General features: G+C 38.0%; 1 protein-coding gene across 4 annotated transcripts in view; it reads left to right on the plus strand.

Annotated features, from left to right (window-relative positions):
* The window catches only part of SLC39A9 (solute carrier family 39 member 9), a 48991-nt gene that overhangs the window by 25367 nt on the left and 4051 nt on the right, over positions 1-19573 (plus strand). For 3 of the 4 annotated variants that reach the window (XM_027111612.1, XM_027111611.1, XM_027111614.1), the window contains 4 exons: positions 9638-9832; positions 15774-15842; positions 16942-17027; positions 17537-17671. In XM_027111612.1, the coding sequence (XP_026967413.1) occupies positions 9638-9832; positions 15774-15842; positions 16942-17027; positions 17537-17671 (485 nt within the window). The remainder of the gene's footprint in view (positions 1-9637; positions 9833-15773; positions 15843-16941; positions 17028-17536; positions 17672-19573) is intronic. The other variant, XM_027111613.1, reaches the window with a different exon arrangement.

Here is a 19573-nt window from a genome sequence, read left to right on the forward strand (position 1 = left end):
TTCAAAATTGTTTTGGTTAAACTAGTTCCTTTGCCTTTCTATAAAAATTTAGAGTCAGCTTGTCAGTATCTACAAAAAAAATCATGCTGGGATCCTGATTGATATCGAATTGAATCTATAGATTAATTTGGGGAGAGTTGACATTTTGAGAATATTGTGCCTTCCAATCCATGAACACAATATATCTCTCCATTTATTTAGGTCTTCTTTGATTTCTTTCATCAGTATTGTAGTTTTTAGCATACAGATCTGCAAATATTTTGTTAGATTTATACCTAAATATTTCATATTGTTGTGCAATTGTAAATGTTACTTTAAAAATGTCAGTTTCCGATATTCTAGTATTTAGAAATTTGATAAGCTCCATGTAGCTTGAGCTGCTGTCAGGGCAAAGTGGCAGGAGAAAAGAGAGAACAGAATAACCTGTTTTCCCCCCATACTCTTCAGACCACTGGGGCCCTTTTCCTAGGTACTGTGGCCAGAAAGATGGTGTATTTCTTGGGTTTTTAACTGCTGTTGGTACTGCCATGAAGTTCTGCAGCTGGGGCTGCCTTCAAGGCAGGGCTGGGAAAGAAAAGAGAGGGAGAGTAAAAGGAAAAAAAAGGGGAGGGCTTCCCTCCACACCAACACCTCTCAGCAGTCCCTCTTCCTGGTCCTCTGCTAGAAGGACAGGGTTTCTTTTGAAGTTTTTGCTGCCCTCTCTCCTCTTGCTATTGTTTACTCTTAATAGTCTTCAGGTAGTTGTATTTTGTGTGTTTTGTCCAGAGTTTTTGTCATAATCAGTGTGTGATTGAGACTATAGTGGGTTTACTCCACCTTGGCCAGCACCAGAAGTCCCCATCATTCTTTTTATTTTTTTAAAAATTTATTTTATTTATTTATTTTTGTCTGTGTTGGGTCTTCTTTGCCGCGTGCGGGCTTTCTCCAGTTGTGGTGAGCGAGGGCTACTCTTGGTTACGGCGCACAGGCCTCCCATTGCGGTGGCCTCTCTCCTTGCTGAGCACGGGCTCTAGGCGTGCGGGCTTCAGTAGTTGTGGCACATGGGCTCAGTCGTTCCACGGCATGTGGGATCTTCCCGCAGCAGGGCTCGAACCCGTGTCCCCTGCATTGGCAGGCGGACTCCTAACCACTGCGCCACCAGGGAAGCCCTCCCATCATTCTTTTTAAAAAGTAAAATGTTAATATTCCACTTTATTAAATTTTGAGGTAGCTCGACCATGATGTTAGTTTTAAACTAAGCTATCTCCAAATTTTCCTCATCTCTCTCTATACTGATAAGTCACATCACTTTAGTTTCTGCTACTTTATCTTTTTCTCCCTCCACCCTTTTCCACTCTTTCTTTATTGTACATCAAACCAACTTTTCTCCAAACTTTGAAAAAGGAGTTTATTTACATGTAACTACAGGCTATGGTTTAGTTCTTCTGTGAACCTTATAATTATGATAATTAACATATTTTTTCAGAGCTCAGTGTACAATGTTAACTAAGTGCTCTGACACTTTAATAAGCATTATTAAATACGAATTAATGTAAAAAGGAACCTCTCACATACTCTTCTGTGTTTATAGCTCTAAACTCACTGGCCTTAGATGATTATTAGCGTTCATGTGAGAAAACCATCTTACTATAGAAACAGAAGGTTTTGGTTTTTTTTTTGCGGTACGCAGGCCTCTCACTGTTGTGGCCTCCCCCGATGCGGAGCACAGGCTCCGGACGCACAGGCTCAGCGGCCATGGCTCACGGGCCGAAGCCCGTGGGATCTTCCCGGACTGGGGCACGAACCCGTGTCCCCTGCATCGGCAGGCGGACTCTCAACCACTGCACCACCAGGGAAGCCCTAGAAACAGAAGTTTTGAGAACATAGTTTATTGAGTACTGCAGTCCTTGTTTACTGTGGAGCTAATGTTTGAAACCACCATAATTCTTTGGAACATGAGAATTGATATGTTTAGGAAGGCAGACTGTTGGTCAAAGACCTAAATATAAATGTGATGTGCTCATAACTGGATGATCATTGAAACTGTTGTGGTCAGAAATAGTTCAGTATAGATTATCCCACTTATTTCTCCAAGAATGCCGTGTGTCAGGTTCTTTAGAGAGATACAGTTATCATTTTATGGCTTTCTCTGTCATTTTGCTCTGCATTTAAAGTAGAGGGTTAAATCTGCTATTATATTTAATTAACTTTTATCCTATCATTCATTAATAAAAATGGAGCTCTTTAAGGCTCTTGTTATACTTTACTTTCAGGATTCTGAAACATGGATGATCCTGGACTAATACAACCTATCTCATCTACCTCTTATTCTGTCTGCTAAAATGTCTAGTCTCTGCTTTTTCCCTGCCCCTTCCTCTCCCTTCACCCCCAGCATTGTTTTATTGTTCAGTATTGTATCTGACCAGATAATCAGGCCAACTATTTCATATAAGATGTTTAAAAATAAATCTCCCAAATTAATTCCATTTAATGTACAACTGTGTTCCTAAACATTCAGTGAGCACTTAACCACATACCAGGTATTGTGTGAATATATTGCCTGATCATCACAGCAACCCTCTGAGGTGGATACTATTTTGTAGATGAGGCTTTTGAGCCACAAAGAGGTTAAATAATTTGCCCAAGGAACTCAGCCAGTAAGCGTCAGGACCAGGATTTGAAACACAGCCTGTCTTACTTGGAAGACTACACTTTTTTTTTTTCTTAACATCTTTATTGGAGTATAATTGCTTTACAATGATGTGTTAGTTTCTGTGAAGCCTACACTTTTAATGACACTCTGCTACATGGTGGACTTTGTAAGGAATTTCACATTACCAAAACACTGTTTATCTGCTAAAGAAATCTGTTTCCTACCTTGTAATGAGATTCTTGTCTTTCAGAAACACGGTAGTATTTTGATAAAAGATTCACTAACATCCCTTTAAAATGTCAGCTTTATACATTTGACTATGGTCAGTTTTCTGTTTTATATCAGAAACAGAATGCATCATTATTAAGAGCTACACCACCCTATTACTGAAAACACGTCAAGTGTAAAGAACTGTCTGTCTTTGCCAGAAAAAGATAAGTATATAGTAAAAATCTGTGAAGGTTATAAGGTGTGAGTAGAAGTTAAGAAATTTAAAACAACCAGTGAAGGCCAAAAATACAAAACTGAAAACTGGGGATCACCTCAAAAAAAACAACAAAAAAAACAAATTACCTGAAGGTTTGAATCTTAGAATGCTTTGTTCTTTGTACATGTTAATCTGAAGAAGAAGTTCCAACAAATCTGTTCAAAGGGTAATTGATTCTATTATATTAAATTCTATTATATTAAATTTAACGTATGTGTCTGTGTCATAGAAAGGCTACATACTATACTGATGGAACTTACTGGAAGGACTCCTATATGAATATCTAGGGAAAGAATTAAGCCCATAATGATTTGCTGAACACTCTGTTAGTGGCACGAGAAATATATGTCTGATGAGCAATATCCAATGATAATACTGGTTTTATATACTCTGCAGTGGGGAATGTGATGTGGAACATGTCTCAGCATGTGAATTACCAACCAGTGCCCTGAGTAAAACAGACACAACGATAACAACCTGAAAGTTCTTTTGAGAATGAGTAACACATGTCCACAACGTAATGTATTTTAATTAAATAGCTTGGTTTTTAAAAAATTTTATTTTATTGAAGTATAGTTGATTTACAATGTGATGTTAATTTCTGCTGTGCGGCAGAGTGATTCAGTTATACATATATATACATTCTTTTTCATATTCTTTTCCATTATAGTTTATTATAGGATATTGAATATAGTTCCCTGTGCTATACAGGAGGACCTTGTTGTTTATCCATTCTATATATAGTAGTTTGCATCTGCTAATCCCAAATTCCCAATCCATCCCTTGCCCACCCCCCTCCCCCTTGGCAACCACAAGTCTGTTCTCTATGTCTGTGAGTCTGTTTCTGTTTCGTAGATAAGTTCACTTGTGTCATATTGTAGATTCCACATGTAAGTGATATCATATGGTATTTGTCTTTCTCTTTCTGACTCACTTCACTTAGTATGATACTCTCTAGGTCATCCATGTTTCTACAAATGGCATTATTTCATTCTTTTTTATGGCTGAGTAGTATTCCATTGTATATATACACTACATCTTCTTTATCCATTCATCTGTTGATGCACATGTAGGTTGTTTCCATGTCTTGGCTACTGTAAATAGTAAATAGCTGGGTTTTGAGATCTCAGTTTTTGCTAGGTTGAGTTTCATGTCCTAGAGTAGAAGGAAGGATGGATGTGTTAATACTGAATATCTGGATCCCATTACTAATCAGTTTATGTACTAATAAGATCATGGGATTATCACTCACTTTGAAAAGTTTTTTTTGTTTTGTTTTGGCTAATGCTCGCAAATAAAACCAATAATGCCTACCATTCATTGTATATAATCCAGTAAATATTTCATGTTTTTATATAAAGTTAAATTCCACTTAAGTATAAGTATTCAGGTCTTTTATGGAAAGCTTCAATCAACAGCACACTTATTTCAAGCCATATATATATATATATGTATGTGAACATGTATATATATATATATATATATATATATATATAAAAATAATGTTGCTGACATTTTACTTATTTGCCACAATTTTACATAAAATTAGGTGTTAACACCTTCAAAATGGGAACGTCAGGAAATTATGTACTTGTATCAGTGAATGCTCAAAAAATGTTGGAACTCTTTCTTTAATTTACCTCCAGAGTATGCAGCACACTTAGATGAGAATCATCAGTGGCAGCAGAATTTTCCTTGAAAGTAGTTTAGGTTTAGAGAAATGTACAACTTATTCAATGCCAATCTGTTCGATAAGATAGGTGACCTGTTTATTCAATATTATTTTAGATCAAAAGCTGGTGATACTAGAAAATATGACAGTTTTATTGTGATTCATGAATGTGACTCTGAATGCTGTACCAAGAGTTCCAAAATTATTTAGATAAAGAAAGCATTGTTAGGATAAGATATAGAAGGATCTTATACTCATTTAAATTTAAAAATTCTGATATAGTTATACCTTATGAAGGGAAATAATTTTGGCCACCCTTTGAAAGTTGTAATTAGGCTTGACATTTAGTTTCAGAACTATGGACACCTGAAAATTAATTATCTTTAAAAATTATTATGCAACTGTTCACAAATAATAGTATGACTAACACCCTTTAATAAGGTGTTAACCCACCTTTGTACCTAAGCTCCTTTAGCATGACCTTTCACCTAATTTAGCATGTACATCTGTTACCTATTAAGTCTGGATTTATAAAGAAGCATGTGCATAATTACCTTAAAACATACAACTAAAAGATTGTATTTTATTTCCATTTAAAAAAATCTTTTTGCTTAGGAAGTAATTAATTGCATAACTTTTGAGATGAAATGCCACATAAAAAAAATATAGAAGTGAAGGCTATTTTTTTGCCTTCAACATCAATTTGTTGAGTATCTACTCAATTTATGGCCTTATATTGATTGTTATCCGTTCATAGATACACAATATAGCCCTGCCTTCAAGAATTCACAGCTGATGGAAAATGAATAAATTAACAGTCAGTGACAGCAGGGGTTGGCAAACTTTTTCTGTAAAGGGCCAGATAGTAAATATTTTAGGCTTTGTGGGCCATATGGTTTCTGTTGCAGTTACTCAACTCTGCTGTCATAACATGAAAGCAACCACAGACAGTCCATGAACAAATGAGCATGGCTGTGTTCCAGTGCAAATTTTATTTACAGAGCTAGGCATGAGCCTCTGTCCTGCAGTTTGCTGCTGTCTGAATTATGTTATAGTCATATAAAATCTATGGTAGACACGTACTACTACTCTGTGTGTACATGACTAGAGGAGGACACAGAAAATCTCAAGGAGGAAGGGACTTATGAGCTGAGTTTTGAAAGACAAGGTGTTATCCAGGAGAAGCAGCATGGAAGGCCCATGGATTCATTAACTCCTGCAGAGTCTAAGCAGAGGCAGAGACAGGAGCCCGTTTTGTTAAATATTTAGTGGGTACCTTATGAAAAGATAATCATTCAAATCCTTTCCAATAGCATCTTTCTAAATAGTGTTGAAAATTGTAGTTAGCAAAATTCTATGACTGACTTCACATGTGTAGTTTCTTTACATCTATAAATATGAAGAATTGGTTTTGTATGTTAAAACAGAAGCATACCAAAAATTGCCTTGTCTTTAGAGAAAGTCAATTGTTTTACTTCGTTTATTTATTTTACATTCTTGAGGCCATGCTAAGCTATTCTCCCAGCACACAAAGACCTACTTGAAAAGTAGTGAGTTCTGCCATCTCAGTATTGGTCATCAGGGTACTGCATTTTGAGTTTATTAACTTTTTATTGAAATATTGCATACAAAAAAGTATACGTCATACATACAAGAAAGTACACATATTGGCAGTATGTAGCTCAATGATTTTTCACAAACTGAACACCCTCCTTTTACCATGAGGCTACATTTTAATTGTCCAACACTACTGATCAAAATTCTTAGATTGCTTCTCTCATAAACTTAATTATTTTTCATCTCTGAGCTTTCAGTAAGTTCTCTAGCTTAAAATCCTTACTGCTAACAATAATTTTGCTTGCATGAAGGACAGGGTAGGCACATTCTGTCTGCCCACCTTTTCCTCCTAGACCTGTCTAGCGTTCAGTTCTCTTTAATTGATCACTGCAGCGTAGGCTTCTGATTTCCAGGAAATACCTTTTATTCCAAAATCATCCATTTCTTCCTCTGAAAGTCTCTCTTTACCTCCAGCAGTGCTTCCAAACTGAAGGTAGCAACTCTGGATCTTGAAATAAATTTAGTAAGTTGTGACTTACTTGTGACTGGCATTTAAGAAGAGCACAAAGGAGGGACAAGACAGATGAAGAAATAGAATAGTGCGTTGTAACCATTGTAAGGATAAGTATTATTTTTTGCAGATTTTTATTTAGTTTTTCATCTATGTGTATGTTTACTAGATCATGATGTAAAATTTATTTTTTACTAGGGATCATGTCCTTAAAAGTTTAAAAAACATTGTCATAAGTCTCATGTCAGCAATTTCAAAAACTGCTTAACATTAGCGCCATTAACATTAACTGCTGATACTCAGAACTTGTTTAAATTAATAAACTGGAAATTGGGGGGCTGGAGGAAGTTTTTTTCTGCCTGTCTCTTGGAGGAGCACTCCGTCTCATTTTAAGATGCCAGTGTAACTCAAACAGAGATGTTACAAGAAAAAATATTGCAGACAGATATCCCTCATGAATATAGATGACACAGTGCTTTACCAAATATTAGCAAATTGAATACAGCAATATATAGACAGGATAATACATTTTGACCAATTGGAGTCTATCCTAGGAATGCAAATCAGGGATTGGATTAATATCCAAAAACCATTTTAATTTATTATCTTAATCGAATAAAGTAGAAAAACCATTTGATCATCCTTAACAGGTACAGAAAAGCATAAACATTTGACAGAATTAAACTCCTAATTCTCAGCAAACTAGGAAAGAACTTCCTTACTGAGAAAGGGTATATTTGAAAAACCTACAGGTAAGATGCCTAACACTGGGAACAAAACATGGCTGTCTCCTCTCAACCACTTGTACTTAACATTGTACTTGGGGTCTTGGCCAGACGCAAGTCTGAAGTAAGGCCAGAAAAAGAAAGAAAAGGCGTAAAGATTGGCAAGAAGTAAAACTATCTGTTTGCAGATGACATGATCACCTATGTAAAAATGGTTAAAAATTTAAAGCCTCACAATATCAAATGTTGACAATGGAATGGAGCAACTAGTACTCTCAGACATTGCTGTTGGGTTTGTAAAATGGTACAGCCACTTCGGAAAACAGTTTGACAGGTTTTTTTTATAACGTTAAACATACATACACCTGTCAGTTCTGATCCTAGGTATTTACCCAAGGGAAAAGAAAATGTGTATCCACAGAAAGACTTGCACCTGAATGCTCATAGCAGCTTTATTTATAATGGACCAAAATTGGAAATTACCTAAATGGCTATCAACAGCTGAACGGATAAACAAGTTGTGATATGTCCATACAATGGAACACTACTCAACAAAAAAGAGGACCAAACTACATGCACAGCTTAGATAAATCTCAAAATGTTATGCTGAACAAAAGAATCCTTATGCAAAAGAGGATATATTGCATAATTCCATTTATATGAAATCCTAGATCAGGGAAAACTCTGGGGACAAAAAGCTCTTCAGTGCCTGCTTGGGACCAAGAGTGACATATTGACTCCAGGGACGCACAAGACAACTTTTCTAATATTTTAAAGTACTGTTCCATATCTTGACCTTGGTGGTAGTTACTAGAGTTTTTACATTTGTGAGTTATACCTCAATAAAGTTGATTTAAAAAAAAAGAGAGAGAGATTTAGACATTTTAAAACAAGTAAATGCAATCACTATTAGGGAAAAAAATCTTAAGATTAAAAAATTACTTTGGGAAGATGAAAAAGTTTTAGAGATGGATGATGGTTGTAGAATGATGTGAGTGTACTTAAAGCCACAGAATTGTATGCTTAAAAATGGTTAAAATGGTAAGTAAATTTTATGTAATGTGTATTTTACCACATTTTTTAAAAGTTAAAAAAAAGGTGTGTAAACAAACAAAAAATCTTTCAAGAATTAGAAAAATACATGAGTTTTTATTATCTTAAGATGGTATGGGCTTTGTGCTTCTCAAAAATGACTTTTAAAGAATTAAGGCAGGCTCTAAAATATTGCAACAGACTTATGTAATTTCTTTGGTCAAAGATTAAAATGCTTAATCTAATTATAAGCAAGAAATGTGTTTAGTATGTTAGCCTGTATTTATGAAACACAGCAAAGATCAGGATTCTGGCCTTGAAGTGTTTATGTTTTGAGTGTCAAATACGTGAGTATAATAAACTAGCAGTATTACTTAGCCAGGTGTCATTTACTGTAATTCAGAGTATCCTGACAATCATATTTCTAGAACAGTCATCTTTCTAGAACAATCATCTTTCTAGAAGGAAATGTCTCTTTTAAACTGCTCTGCCCTTTTGGTTTCTCATTAGTGATTGTCCCCTGAGATTTTTAAAGCTAAAAGTGTTATACTCAGTTTGCCCTTTATTTGCAATTTTTATATCAACCTAAGTGTAAAACTAGATAAATTTGATTGTAATTATTTTCACTGTTACTGTTCTTCATTTGCCTATTTTCATCAAAATAAACCGCACTGTAGTTTCTGGTGAGATTGGTGTGAATTTCTCTAGCCCGAAAGGAAGATTTGGGGATGCTATCCCTTGGGAATATGACTGCTTTCTTGGTGATTTGCTTCCACTTCCTAGGTTTTGGGAATAACAGGCAGTTAAAAGCTCTGCATGCCAAAAGCAGACGACCCTTGGGAATTTTTTCATCATGAACTTTAAGTTAAGGGAGTTTATGATTGGCTAGATTATAACACAGGAAGTGAATGTCTTTGCAGTAAAATCTGTAGAGCTTGAAATACAAAAGAATGGAAGCTTCTACATGAAGATGTTTTGAGGGGGAAAACACATTTTCTCTTTATGGTTCATTCTGCTCTAGGGAAACACCACCAAGCGAGTCAAACACAGAATGTGATTGCGTCAGACAAAGCAGAAATACCGGTTGCCCGTGAACATGAGCACAGCCATGACCACACACAGCTCCATGCCTACATTGGTGTTTCCCTCGTACTGGGCTTTGTTTTCATGTTGCTGGTGGACCAGATTGGCAGCTCCCATGTGCATTCTACTGATGGTAAGTAGCTCCAAGGTTTTCTGGGCAGTGCAAAACATTTGCATTTTAGGTGATCACCAGTGATTGAATAATTCAGTATGTATCAGTGGCCTTATTTAGTGCTAAAACTTTCTCAGGTTCTGGTGAACACTTCATTCATTTGAGAAAGCTAGTGGGTTGTGACATGTGGCACAAGGGAGTGTTTATTATATTATTACCCTTGTTATTTTAAAGCTCATTTGATGGAGGTCTAGGGCAGAAGTTCTTAACCCTTTTTGTGCCATGGAGCCTTTCAGCAGTCTAAAGCCTGTGGACTTTAGATCAAATCAAAATTCCACTGAGATGCCATTTCTCACCTGTCAGATAGGCAAAAATTCAAAACCTTGGCAGTATACTCTGTTGGCAAAGCTGTGAAGAAACAGGCACTCTCGTCTCTTGCTGTGGGTATGCATAGTGGTACAGCCCCTGTAGTGGAGAATTTACCCTTCAACCCCAAAATCGCACTTCTAGGAACCTGTTCTGATGAATCGGCTCCAATATGAAAATATATATGCACAAGACTAATCAGCGCAGCATTGTTTATCATTGTAAAAACACTTCAATGTCTAGTCATGCAGATTGGTTGAGTGTAGTGTGGTGTGTCCATGTAATGGAGTTCTATGTAGCCATGAAATAGAATAAGGAATCAGATCTCTGTGAACCAATATGGAGAGATTTCCGGGAAATACTGTTAAGTGGGAAAAAAAAAAAGCAAAAATAAGTTATTATACATCATATATTATGTTTTGTGTAAAAAAGAAGGGGAAACAAGTATACGTGTATATATTTGCCTATCTTTACAAAAAGGAAACATGAAGGATCAGCTAGAAAACAAAGTTGATTACTTGTAGGAGTGAGGGCATGGGTGGGATAAGGTAGAAGGGTTTTGGGAGGGCATGACACTTCCCCGGGCATGCCTTTTTGATATAGTTTTGACTTTGGGAAATATGTTAATATTTTCCATATTCAAAATATAAAATGAAATCAACAAAGGATGGGGGAGCTAACTGAAACAGATGAACTATACTTCAAATGAATAACACAGTTACACTGAAGGGGATGCAGAAAAAACTAATTCGAGTAACTTATGAATGTAGTATTTGACTATATACCTTTAGTGGTGAGTAGAGTTGGGGAAGAAGCGTAAACAGTACTGAACTCTTTTTAATAGGCTTTGCTTTTTGTAATGGTGTGGGCAAAACAGTTCTGAAACTAGTTTAGATATGTTACAAGATTGAGCAAATGAGTAAATGTGTTGCTGTTGGTGGAACCAGAGCCCTCACTGAGGAAGAAGGGACATGCAAATAGGGAATGAGGGAAAGCAAGAAAGAACCCCTACAGGGATGGGTTGGAATCGGAGCTCTTGGAATCATGATTTCTAAAACGTATATGTGTATGTGTGCATATACATGTGTGTCGATGTATACATGTATGTATGTCTTAGTTCTGTGTGCAGAGAGGGCCTAGAAGTAAAGACACCCCACTAGCAATGAGTATATCAGGGCTCTTCAGAGAAATGGCTGATTCTAGGACAGGACAGGGTAAGGATAAAATGAGCTTGGAACATCTAGTGCTCAAAGAAGATGGAAACATGTCACAGGATATAGGAACCAGCTTGAAGGGGCTTCTCTTGGCCAGATCTCAGACAGTTTGTGCACCAAGATAATTAAGAACAGCAATAAAGCGTAAATCATTGAAAAAATGGGAATCAATGGGCACATCCACATGGGAGAAAGATAAAAGGAGAAGGGAGGGCATTTGGTTCCAGCAGAAGCTAAATGCCAGTTGGTAAATGTGCAAGCAGTTGGAGTTGGACAATCATCTTTGCAACCTTCATAGTAAAAATTGGCTCAGGCCAGAATCATCAATGAATGTTAAATCTAGGGGGTATATTTTGATTTGCTTATTAGTTACAAGGGAAAAAAAAGTAACTAAATGAAGAAATCGGACAATACCTTGATCAGATGATCAAAATTAATGTCACTGGTCTTCTGCTTTCAGTGTGGGCAGAATGTTCCTACCAGACCAGCCTCTGTACAGATAACTGTAAACTTTGGACAGAATTTTGAAAACCACTATCTGAAGACATTGGAGAGTGAGTGACCTAAAGGAGGCAAATTCTGGAAGGGAGTCTACACTTGGAACCTATTTTTACTACTTTTAGTTCCTATTTTTACTGCTTTTAGCAGTCAGTGCCTATGGGGTAACTAACTGATAGAAGACAGTCTTTCTGGCCTAAGGAACTGGAGGACAGAGTTCAAGCTACCCAGCCCCTGGAAAGTGAGGGGAGAATCTTAGAAAGGAGAGAGACAGAGAAACTCAGCCCCAAATTCTATGTATAAACTGCCCAAGTCTCTGGCTAAGCCCTGAACCATGCTTTCTTGGGCAGACTCTAGACAGCTCAGCTAAATGTCAAAGAACTAAACTGAGATTTAGGCAGCTGCCCAGAAGACAGAGTTTGCAGTTTGAGCCAAATCAAGTTATGTAAAGCAAAGCAAAAAATCAACACTCTTTGGAGGAGTATAATAGAATCCATAGTATCCACAAGATAACATTTACAATATCCAATATATAATCCAGAATTCACACCACCAGTGAGCAGCAGATGTTCATCCTGTGCCTCTAGATGTGATAGCCTGAGGAGCATCACCTATGTAGTATTCCATCCAAGAATGCATCATCTAAGAACACATCAGACAAATCCAAAAGGAAGGACCACTCTGTTATAAAACAAGAAAGGCGCAGGGAAGGAAATGTATTCTTCAGAGATATCAATGTCACAAAGTCAAAGGCAGAGAAAATGTCTCAGATTAAAGGAGACTAAAGATATAAAACTAGGTGCAACATATGATCTTAGGCTGGATCCTTCCTGGAAAAGGAAAAATGCCCTGAAAGACATTCTTGGGCAATTGACAAATTAGAATATGCAAGAGAGAGTAGAAAAAAATATCAATGTTAAATTTACTGAAGTTGATAACTTTACTGTGATTATATAAGAAAATATCCTTTATCATCAGAAATACACACGGAAGTATCTAAGTATAAAGAGTTACAATGTATGCAATTTACTCTTAAATGGTACAGAAAAAAAGATATACACAAATATGTGTATTTGTGTAGTGTAGATAGAAAACAAGAGAGCATAAGCCCAAATGATAAAGCAAATGGGGCAAAATGTTGGACAATTAGTCATTCTGAGAAAAGGGTATATGATTGCTTTTTGAACTATTCTTGCAACTTTTTTTTTTTTTAACTAACCAAGTCTTATTTTAGGAAATTGATTTTGGAGTAAAAGGTTTTACTTATGTGCTTTATTCCAAATAGCAAATGAGAAGCACCCTCTGTTGGATGGAATCTGACTCCAGCTACATTACATAGTTGTCCATAGTGGCCTTTATGACATTTTTCTTGCAATTCTTGTCAGTTTAAATTTAAAATGCATTTATAGGTGCATTAGTGTCCTGTAGCCCCATACAAAGAATTAAATGTAGTATGTGTTTATTTTTCCTCCTGCTTTGTCTCAGAGGTCACTGTTTTTGCTGGTTTTCATGTATCTGGTGACCTCACTTTACCTATTACCTGCAGGATTTTATGTATTATTATCAGTAAAAGTTAATTCGTTTATTAAATTTATTCTGAATCAGAGTCTTTTCCTATAGATTTATAGAAATTGTGTTTTAATTTTAAACCTAATTTTTTTTAAATTAATTAATTAATTTATTTTTGGGTGTGTTGGGTCTTTGTTTCTGTGCGAGGGCTTTCTCTAGCTGTGGCGAGCGGGGGCCACTCTTCATCGCGGTGCGCGGGCCTCTCACTGTCGCGGCCTCTCTTGTTGCGGAGCACAGGCTCCAGACGCGCAGGCTCAGTAGTTGTGGCTCACGGGCCCAGTTGCTCCGCAGCATGTAAGATCTTCCCAGACCAGGGCTTGAACCCGTGTCCCCTGCATTGGCAGGCAAATTCTCAACCACTGCGCCACCAGGGAAGCCCCCCTCTAATTTTTTTTAAGATGCTACTTATAATTAGACCACAAGACTGTGTAAAGAAAAGCCAAAACAAGCTTGTCACACAGTGTAATATGATCGTTCTTTCCAGTTTGGGGTGATATTGAAATATCTGTTGTCTCAGAGTGATTAGGGGCTTTAGCTTCCCTTCTTGCAGTGTTTTAATTAGAAGATAATTTTTTTTTTTTTTTTTTTTTTTTTCGGTACGCGGGCCTCTCACTGTTGTGGCCTCTCCCGTTGCGGAGCACAGGCTCCAGACGCGCAGGCCCAGCGGCCATGGCTCATGGGCCCAGCCGCTCCGCGGCATGTGGGATCTTCCCGGACCGGGGCACGAACCCGCATCTCCTGCATTGGCAGGCAGACTCTCAACCACTGCGCCACCAGGGATGCCCTGTATATTTCTTATAATACCTGTAATACAGGTAAATACTTTTTTTAATCTCCAACAAGGATTTATTAAGCAACTGTTCGGTGACCAGTGCTATGATACATTCTATAAGACAAATAAAAAAATGGAAAGAAGTATAAAATTTAATTCTGTATAGTTCACAGTCAATTGGGAGGGACATATTTAAGTGAAAACAGTTTTGTATATCTAAGGTGGAATACAGAAGAAACCTTGAAGTAGCATGTAGAGACTGTGCATAGAGCTGTACATTTCTAGGCAAGGGGAGAGTTGTTCTAAGCTGGAATTAATCTTTGATTCTTTTGCAGAGTAAGCGGTCCTAGAATTAAGACTTTGAACAATGTCTTGGTTTTGGATTGATGAGCTGGGCAGTGTAGTACATGCCAAGAATTAGGGGTGAGGAGATTTGGGGAAAGGAGAATGAGACAGTTTTTGTTAGAGGGTGTTACAGAAACTGGTTTAACTGGACTGGACAGTAAGAAATAAGATGATACCAGTTGAGGACTTTCCTGGTGGCACAGTGGTTAAGAATCTGCCTGCCAATGCAGGAGACACGGGTTCGAGCCCTGGTCTGGGAAGATCCCACATGCCACGGAGCAACGAAGCCCGTGTGCCACAGCTACTGAGCCTGTGCTCTAGAGACTGTGAGCCACAACTACTGAGCCTGCGAGCCACAACTACTGAAACCCACGTGCCTAGAGCCTGTGCTCTGCAACAAAGAAAAGCCACCACAGTGAGAAGCCTGCGCACTGCAATGAAGAGTAGTCCCTGCTCTCGCAACTAGAGAAAGCCCGTGAGCAGCAACAAAGACCCAATGCAGCCAAAAATAAATAAATTTATTAAAAAAAAAAAAAGATGATACCAGTTGATAGAGGGCTCAAGACCTACTTAATAGAGCAGTTTGGACTGAATTTGAAAAGCAGCAAATTCTTAACTGACCCATCACAAGGGTGGTGATTCAGAAAGATGAATCCGACAAGGATGTGTAAGATGAATTAGGTTAGGGAGAAATGAGAGTAAGGGGAGACAACCAGATGGGAGCCTACTGCTAATTTAGCTTTGAGGTGATGAAAATTTAGGTTAGGATGGTGGCAACAAAATGGAGAAAGGCAAATGTGAACGACATTTTGATGTTAGAATACAGATAAAGTTGCAGGAGGCTGGGGAGGGGGAGGGGGAGGGGTAGGCAATGACAATGAGATTGGTCTAGAGAGGTGGTCAGACGCCACAGAGCACTTTCCTTGGAGAGGTGAAGCGTTAAGAGGTGTGAGGCTGTTTGGGGTGACATCTTGTCTGTTCAGGGAAGCCTGGGTCAAATGAAGAGTTTCCACCTGCCCACCTCTTCAGGACAGGGGAAACTTCCAAGTGTTTGAAGCAGAAGAAAAAAGACAATAGTGAGGAAAATAATAATGTTCTACTTTAAGAGCTTTCAAAGACTTCTTCCACCCGCAGGTGAATGTTCTAATAGTTTCTGTTTCACGTTGCTTCATGGCTGACTTGCGTATTTTTACTTCAGATCCAGAAACAGCAAGGCCTAGCAATTCCAAAATCACCACCACGCTGGGTCTGGTCGTCCATGCTGCAGGTAGGGTCACATTGCAGTGGAACCCCTTTCTTTTCTGTCACACAGGGACCATCCACATGAAATACTCTAGGGCTGGCCTTTTGGGGAAAGGGTTGCTTAATGAAGGCCTCCAACAGAAGCATGAGCCCTGGAGTACTCAGTGTTGGGGTTGCAATAAGAATGGTTCTGTATTTCTTAATGGATGAAAATAATTTGTGGTACATGAAAAATACATGAAATTCAAATTTCAGTGTCCATAGTAAAGTTGTATTGGAACACAGCCATGGCCACTTGTTTACGTACTATCTGTGGCTGCTTTCACACAATGGTAGAGTTGAGTAGTTGCAAGAGACCAAATGACTCACGAAGGCTAAAATTCTTCCTATCTATCCCTTTGACAAAAAGTTTGCTGACCTCTACTGTAGGATCTCATCTGCATAAGAGCCTGCTCACTTTTGTACTCAGTAGCCCTGGTGCTGGGTATCTGCCCAAGTGCCAGGTGAGGCAGAGGTAGGCTGTAGAGTGTCGAAGTCTCAGCATTGCTGACAGGGCATGCCTTAGAATCATAACCAAAACTAGTCCGAGTAGTAGGGCTCTGTAAATGACAAAAGCATGTGAAAAGTGACACACTGTTATCTGGACTTTCTAGTAAAACATGCTTTTCTAACAAAAAAATTCATCCATTTCAACCACTGTTTACTCATTACGTGTAAATCATCTATGCCAAGTCGCAGTGTCTTTATTTTGGTTTTTCATCTGCAAGATGCAGAGATGCTTCCTTTGGAATTCTTTGATATTTTGTTATTACAGTTTGATTGATTAATCAGTAGATTTTTGAGCATCATACTTTTCCAACAACAGCAACAATAACTGACAAATTGAATATTGAATAGCACCTGTGCTAAGCTCTTCACATATGTTACCTCATGAAAACCCTAGGAATACATACTTTATTGAACCCATTGTAGAAATGAGAAGGCTAAGGTTCAGAAAGGTTAAGTAACCGTCCCAGAGTCCAGTCCAGCTCTATCTGACTCTAAAGCCCACACAGTCACTCACCAACTATTATAGTTGTTATTTATAGTTATAGTGTTTTATGTTTCACTTTTTCCAAATTCAGCTGACGGTGTTGCTTTGGGAGCAGCAGCTTCTACTTCACAAACTAGTGTCCAGTTAATTGTGTTTGTGGCAATAATGCTACATAAGGTAAGCAGAATTTTGGTGTAAGATTTGGTATTGACTACATTTATAATTAAAAATTCTCTTTGGTCATTATGTTTTTCTGGAATGGAAAGTTTTTTTAGTTATTTTCGTAATTGCGGTTCATTTTAGAGAATTGAATAAATCTGTTCATAGCTGGGTCTTCTGCTACCATTTTCTTAACCTTATACTTGAAGGGGTTTTATTTTTTTATGGTCATATACACAAACTGTTAAGTCCTCTACAGATTTCTACATTTCATAGTAATTTTTGTTCATAAATATTCTTCCTTTCTTTATACTCTTTTCTTAACTATTACACAGACACACATACATGCACACACACACACAAATGGGATATTTTCTAGCTTAGAACATTAATTCATAAAAGTCAAAGCCCAGACTTACTAGTATGCCTGGTTTTCTTGTATGAGAATTCAGTCAAATGATATGTACTTCATAATGTAGAAGCAATCCAAACTTCCAGAGTAACAAGGGATAGTTTTTCTTTTCCAGGCACCAGCTGCGTTTGGGCTGGTTTCCTTCTTAATGCATGCAGGCCTCGAGCGGAATCGAATCAGAAAGCACTTACTGGTCTTTGCACTGGCAGCACCAGTTATGTCCATGGTGACATACTTAGGACTAAGTAAGGTAAGTCTGACTCATTCCTAGCTTATCTAGACAAGTATCTAATTCTTTGTGATCTACTAGAAGGTGTAGTCTCTTATATTGAATTTTTCAGTTAAATTACCCCCCAAACTAAAGATAAAATTCGAATTAAAAACCTGTACAAAGTGTACATCTTAATTCCAAGTCAATCCTCTTCATAAATTTGGAGCATTTTCTTATTCATTTAATTTGAAAACTTCTTCCCCATCAGTTCCAAAAATACTTGCACAAATATATGATCTTTAAAATAATACAACTTAAACCTTATCAGACATGCTAATTTTATTTGACAGATACATAATAAGTCACAACAGAATGTATTTAATGTTTCAGTAGGCACAGGAAGAGTGAGGGAGGGACAAGGTTGCAGCAGCTTTGAGAGCAGTAAGCGATGAGCAGAGATCTCTGTATTCAGCTGAGACTCAGATTCTTCTACTCCCAGCTCCCATATCACTGCATGTTAAGTACCCAGGGCTTCGTCATTGCACTCAGTGTAGCTCCAGACCTGAAGTGGCATGTGTCGCTTGTCACCTCAGAGCCCGGGCATTCTGCTCTGTTGCTCCAGTTGGACCTTTCCACGCTTTATAATTTTGTCCACTAGGGCCGCAGTTCTTAGCAGCAGCCTTACCCATTTTACTTAAATATCAATTGGCAGGCAACAGGAGGAAAATCTTAGAACCAAACCAACTCAGGGCTAGTTCCTGGAAACCACTTTCCCCCACTGTCTCTGAAGGTCACTGATTCTTCTGAGCGTCATTCAATTCGTATTTGATATAGTAAAATTGGTATTGAAAGGAATATATGAGAAATGAGATGGTTAAAGAATGGTTAAGTTCCTGTTAATCAAGGGTTAGTTGATCTGGATTGCTAACACCTGATTGTGAGCTTTATCGTCTTTTAGTCACTGAGCAATACATAGTTCCCTTTTAAATATTACCCTATTGGGACTTCCCTGGTGGTCCAGTGAGTAAGACTCCACGTTGGCAAGGCAGGGGGTCTGGGGTCGATCCCTGGTCGGGGGACTAGATCCTGCATGCATGCCGTGACTAAAAGATCTCACATGCTGCAACTAAGACCCAGTGCAGCCTAAATAAATAAATATTACCCTATTTATTACTGCATTGATCAATATAAGTTTTTAGAACTTTTGAGAGGAAGGTATGATAATTTTGGAGGCATGGAGTTACATATTACATTTATGGCATGTTCTTAAATTTTCAATTAATTGTCTTAGTAGGTCCACTTTTTTCATTTAAAAAATTGAAATGAGGGCTTCCCTGGTGGCACAGTGGTTGAGAGTCCGCCTGCCGATGCAGGGGACGCGGTTTCGTGCCCCGGTCCGGGAAGATCCCACATGCTGTGGAGCGGCTGGGCCCGTGAGCCATGGCCGCTGAGCCTGCGCGTCCGGAGCCTGTGCTCCGCAACGGGAGAGGCCACAACAGTGAGAGGGCTGCGTACAGCAAAAAAAAAAAAAAAAAAAAATTGAAATGAATTGTATAAAGATTAGCTTACGAGATATTTCTAGGCTCTGTGAGGGCAAGTACTGTGTCTCGATTCCCACTGTATCTCAGGCACTGGCCTAGAGCCTGGTGCATATGGCATATTTGTTAATATTAGTAGAATAAATGAATGAATGTATGAACTTTGATATCTGCATTAATGCTGTTGATTCCATCTTAATAATATAGGCCAAACCTGTTCAACCAGACTTGAAGTTTGTTTGAAAAAGTAATTGTGTACATCACCAATAGTCTTAAACCCTTGTTTGGAAGCTTCCCATAAATAACAAGATCGTTCTGATCTCAGGATGTCCCCGGTGCCCCAGATAACACGAGTTATGAATATTGGGTATTTTTTTATTGGGACTTCTTCCTGCCTCTGGAT

This window comes from Aethalodelphis obliquidens, unplaced genomic scaffold (genome assembly GCF_003676395.1).
Source record: "Aethalodelphis obliquidens isolate GAN/ISIS:26980383/991018 unplaced genomic scaffold, ASM367639v1 scaffold10, whole genome shotgun sequence".
In the NCBI taxonomy this organism is placed as follows: Eukaryota; Metazoa; Chordata; class Mammalia; order Artiodactyla; family Delphinidae; genus Aethalodelphis; species Aethalodelphis obliquidens.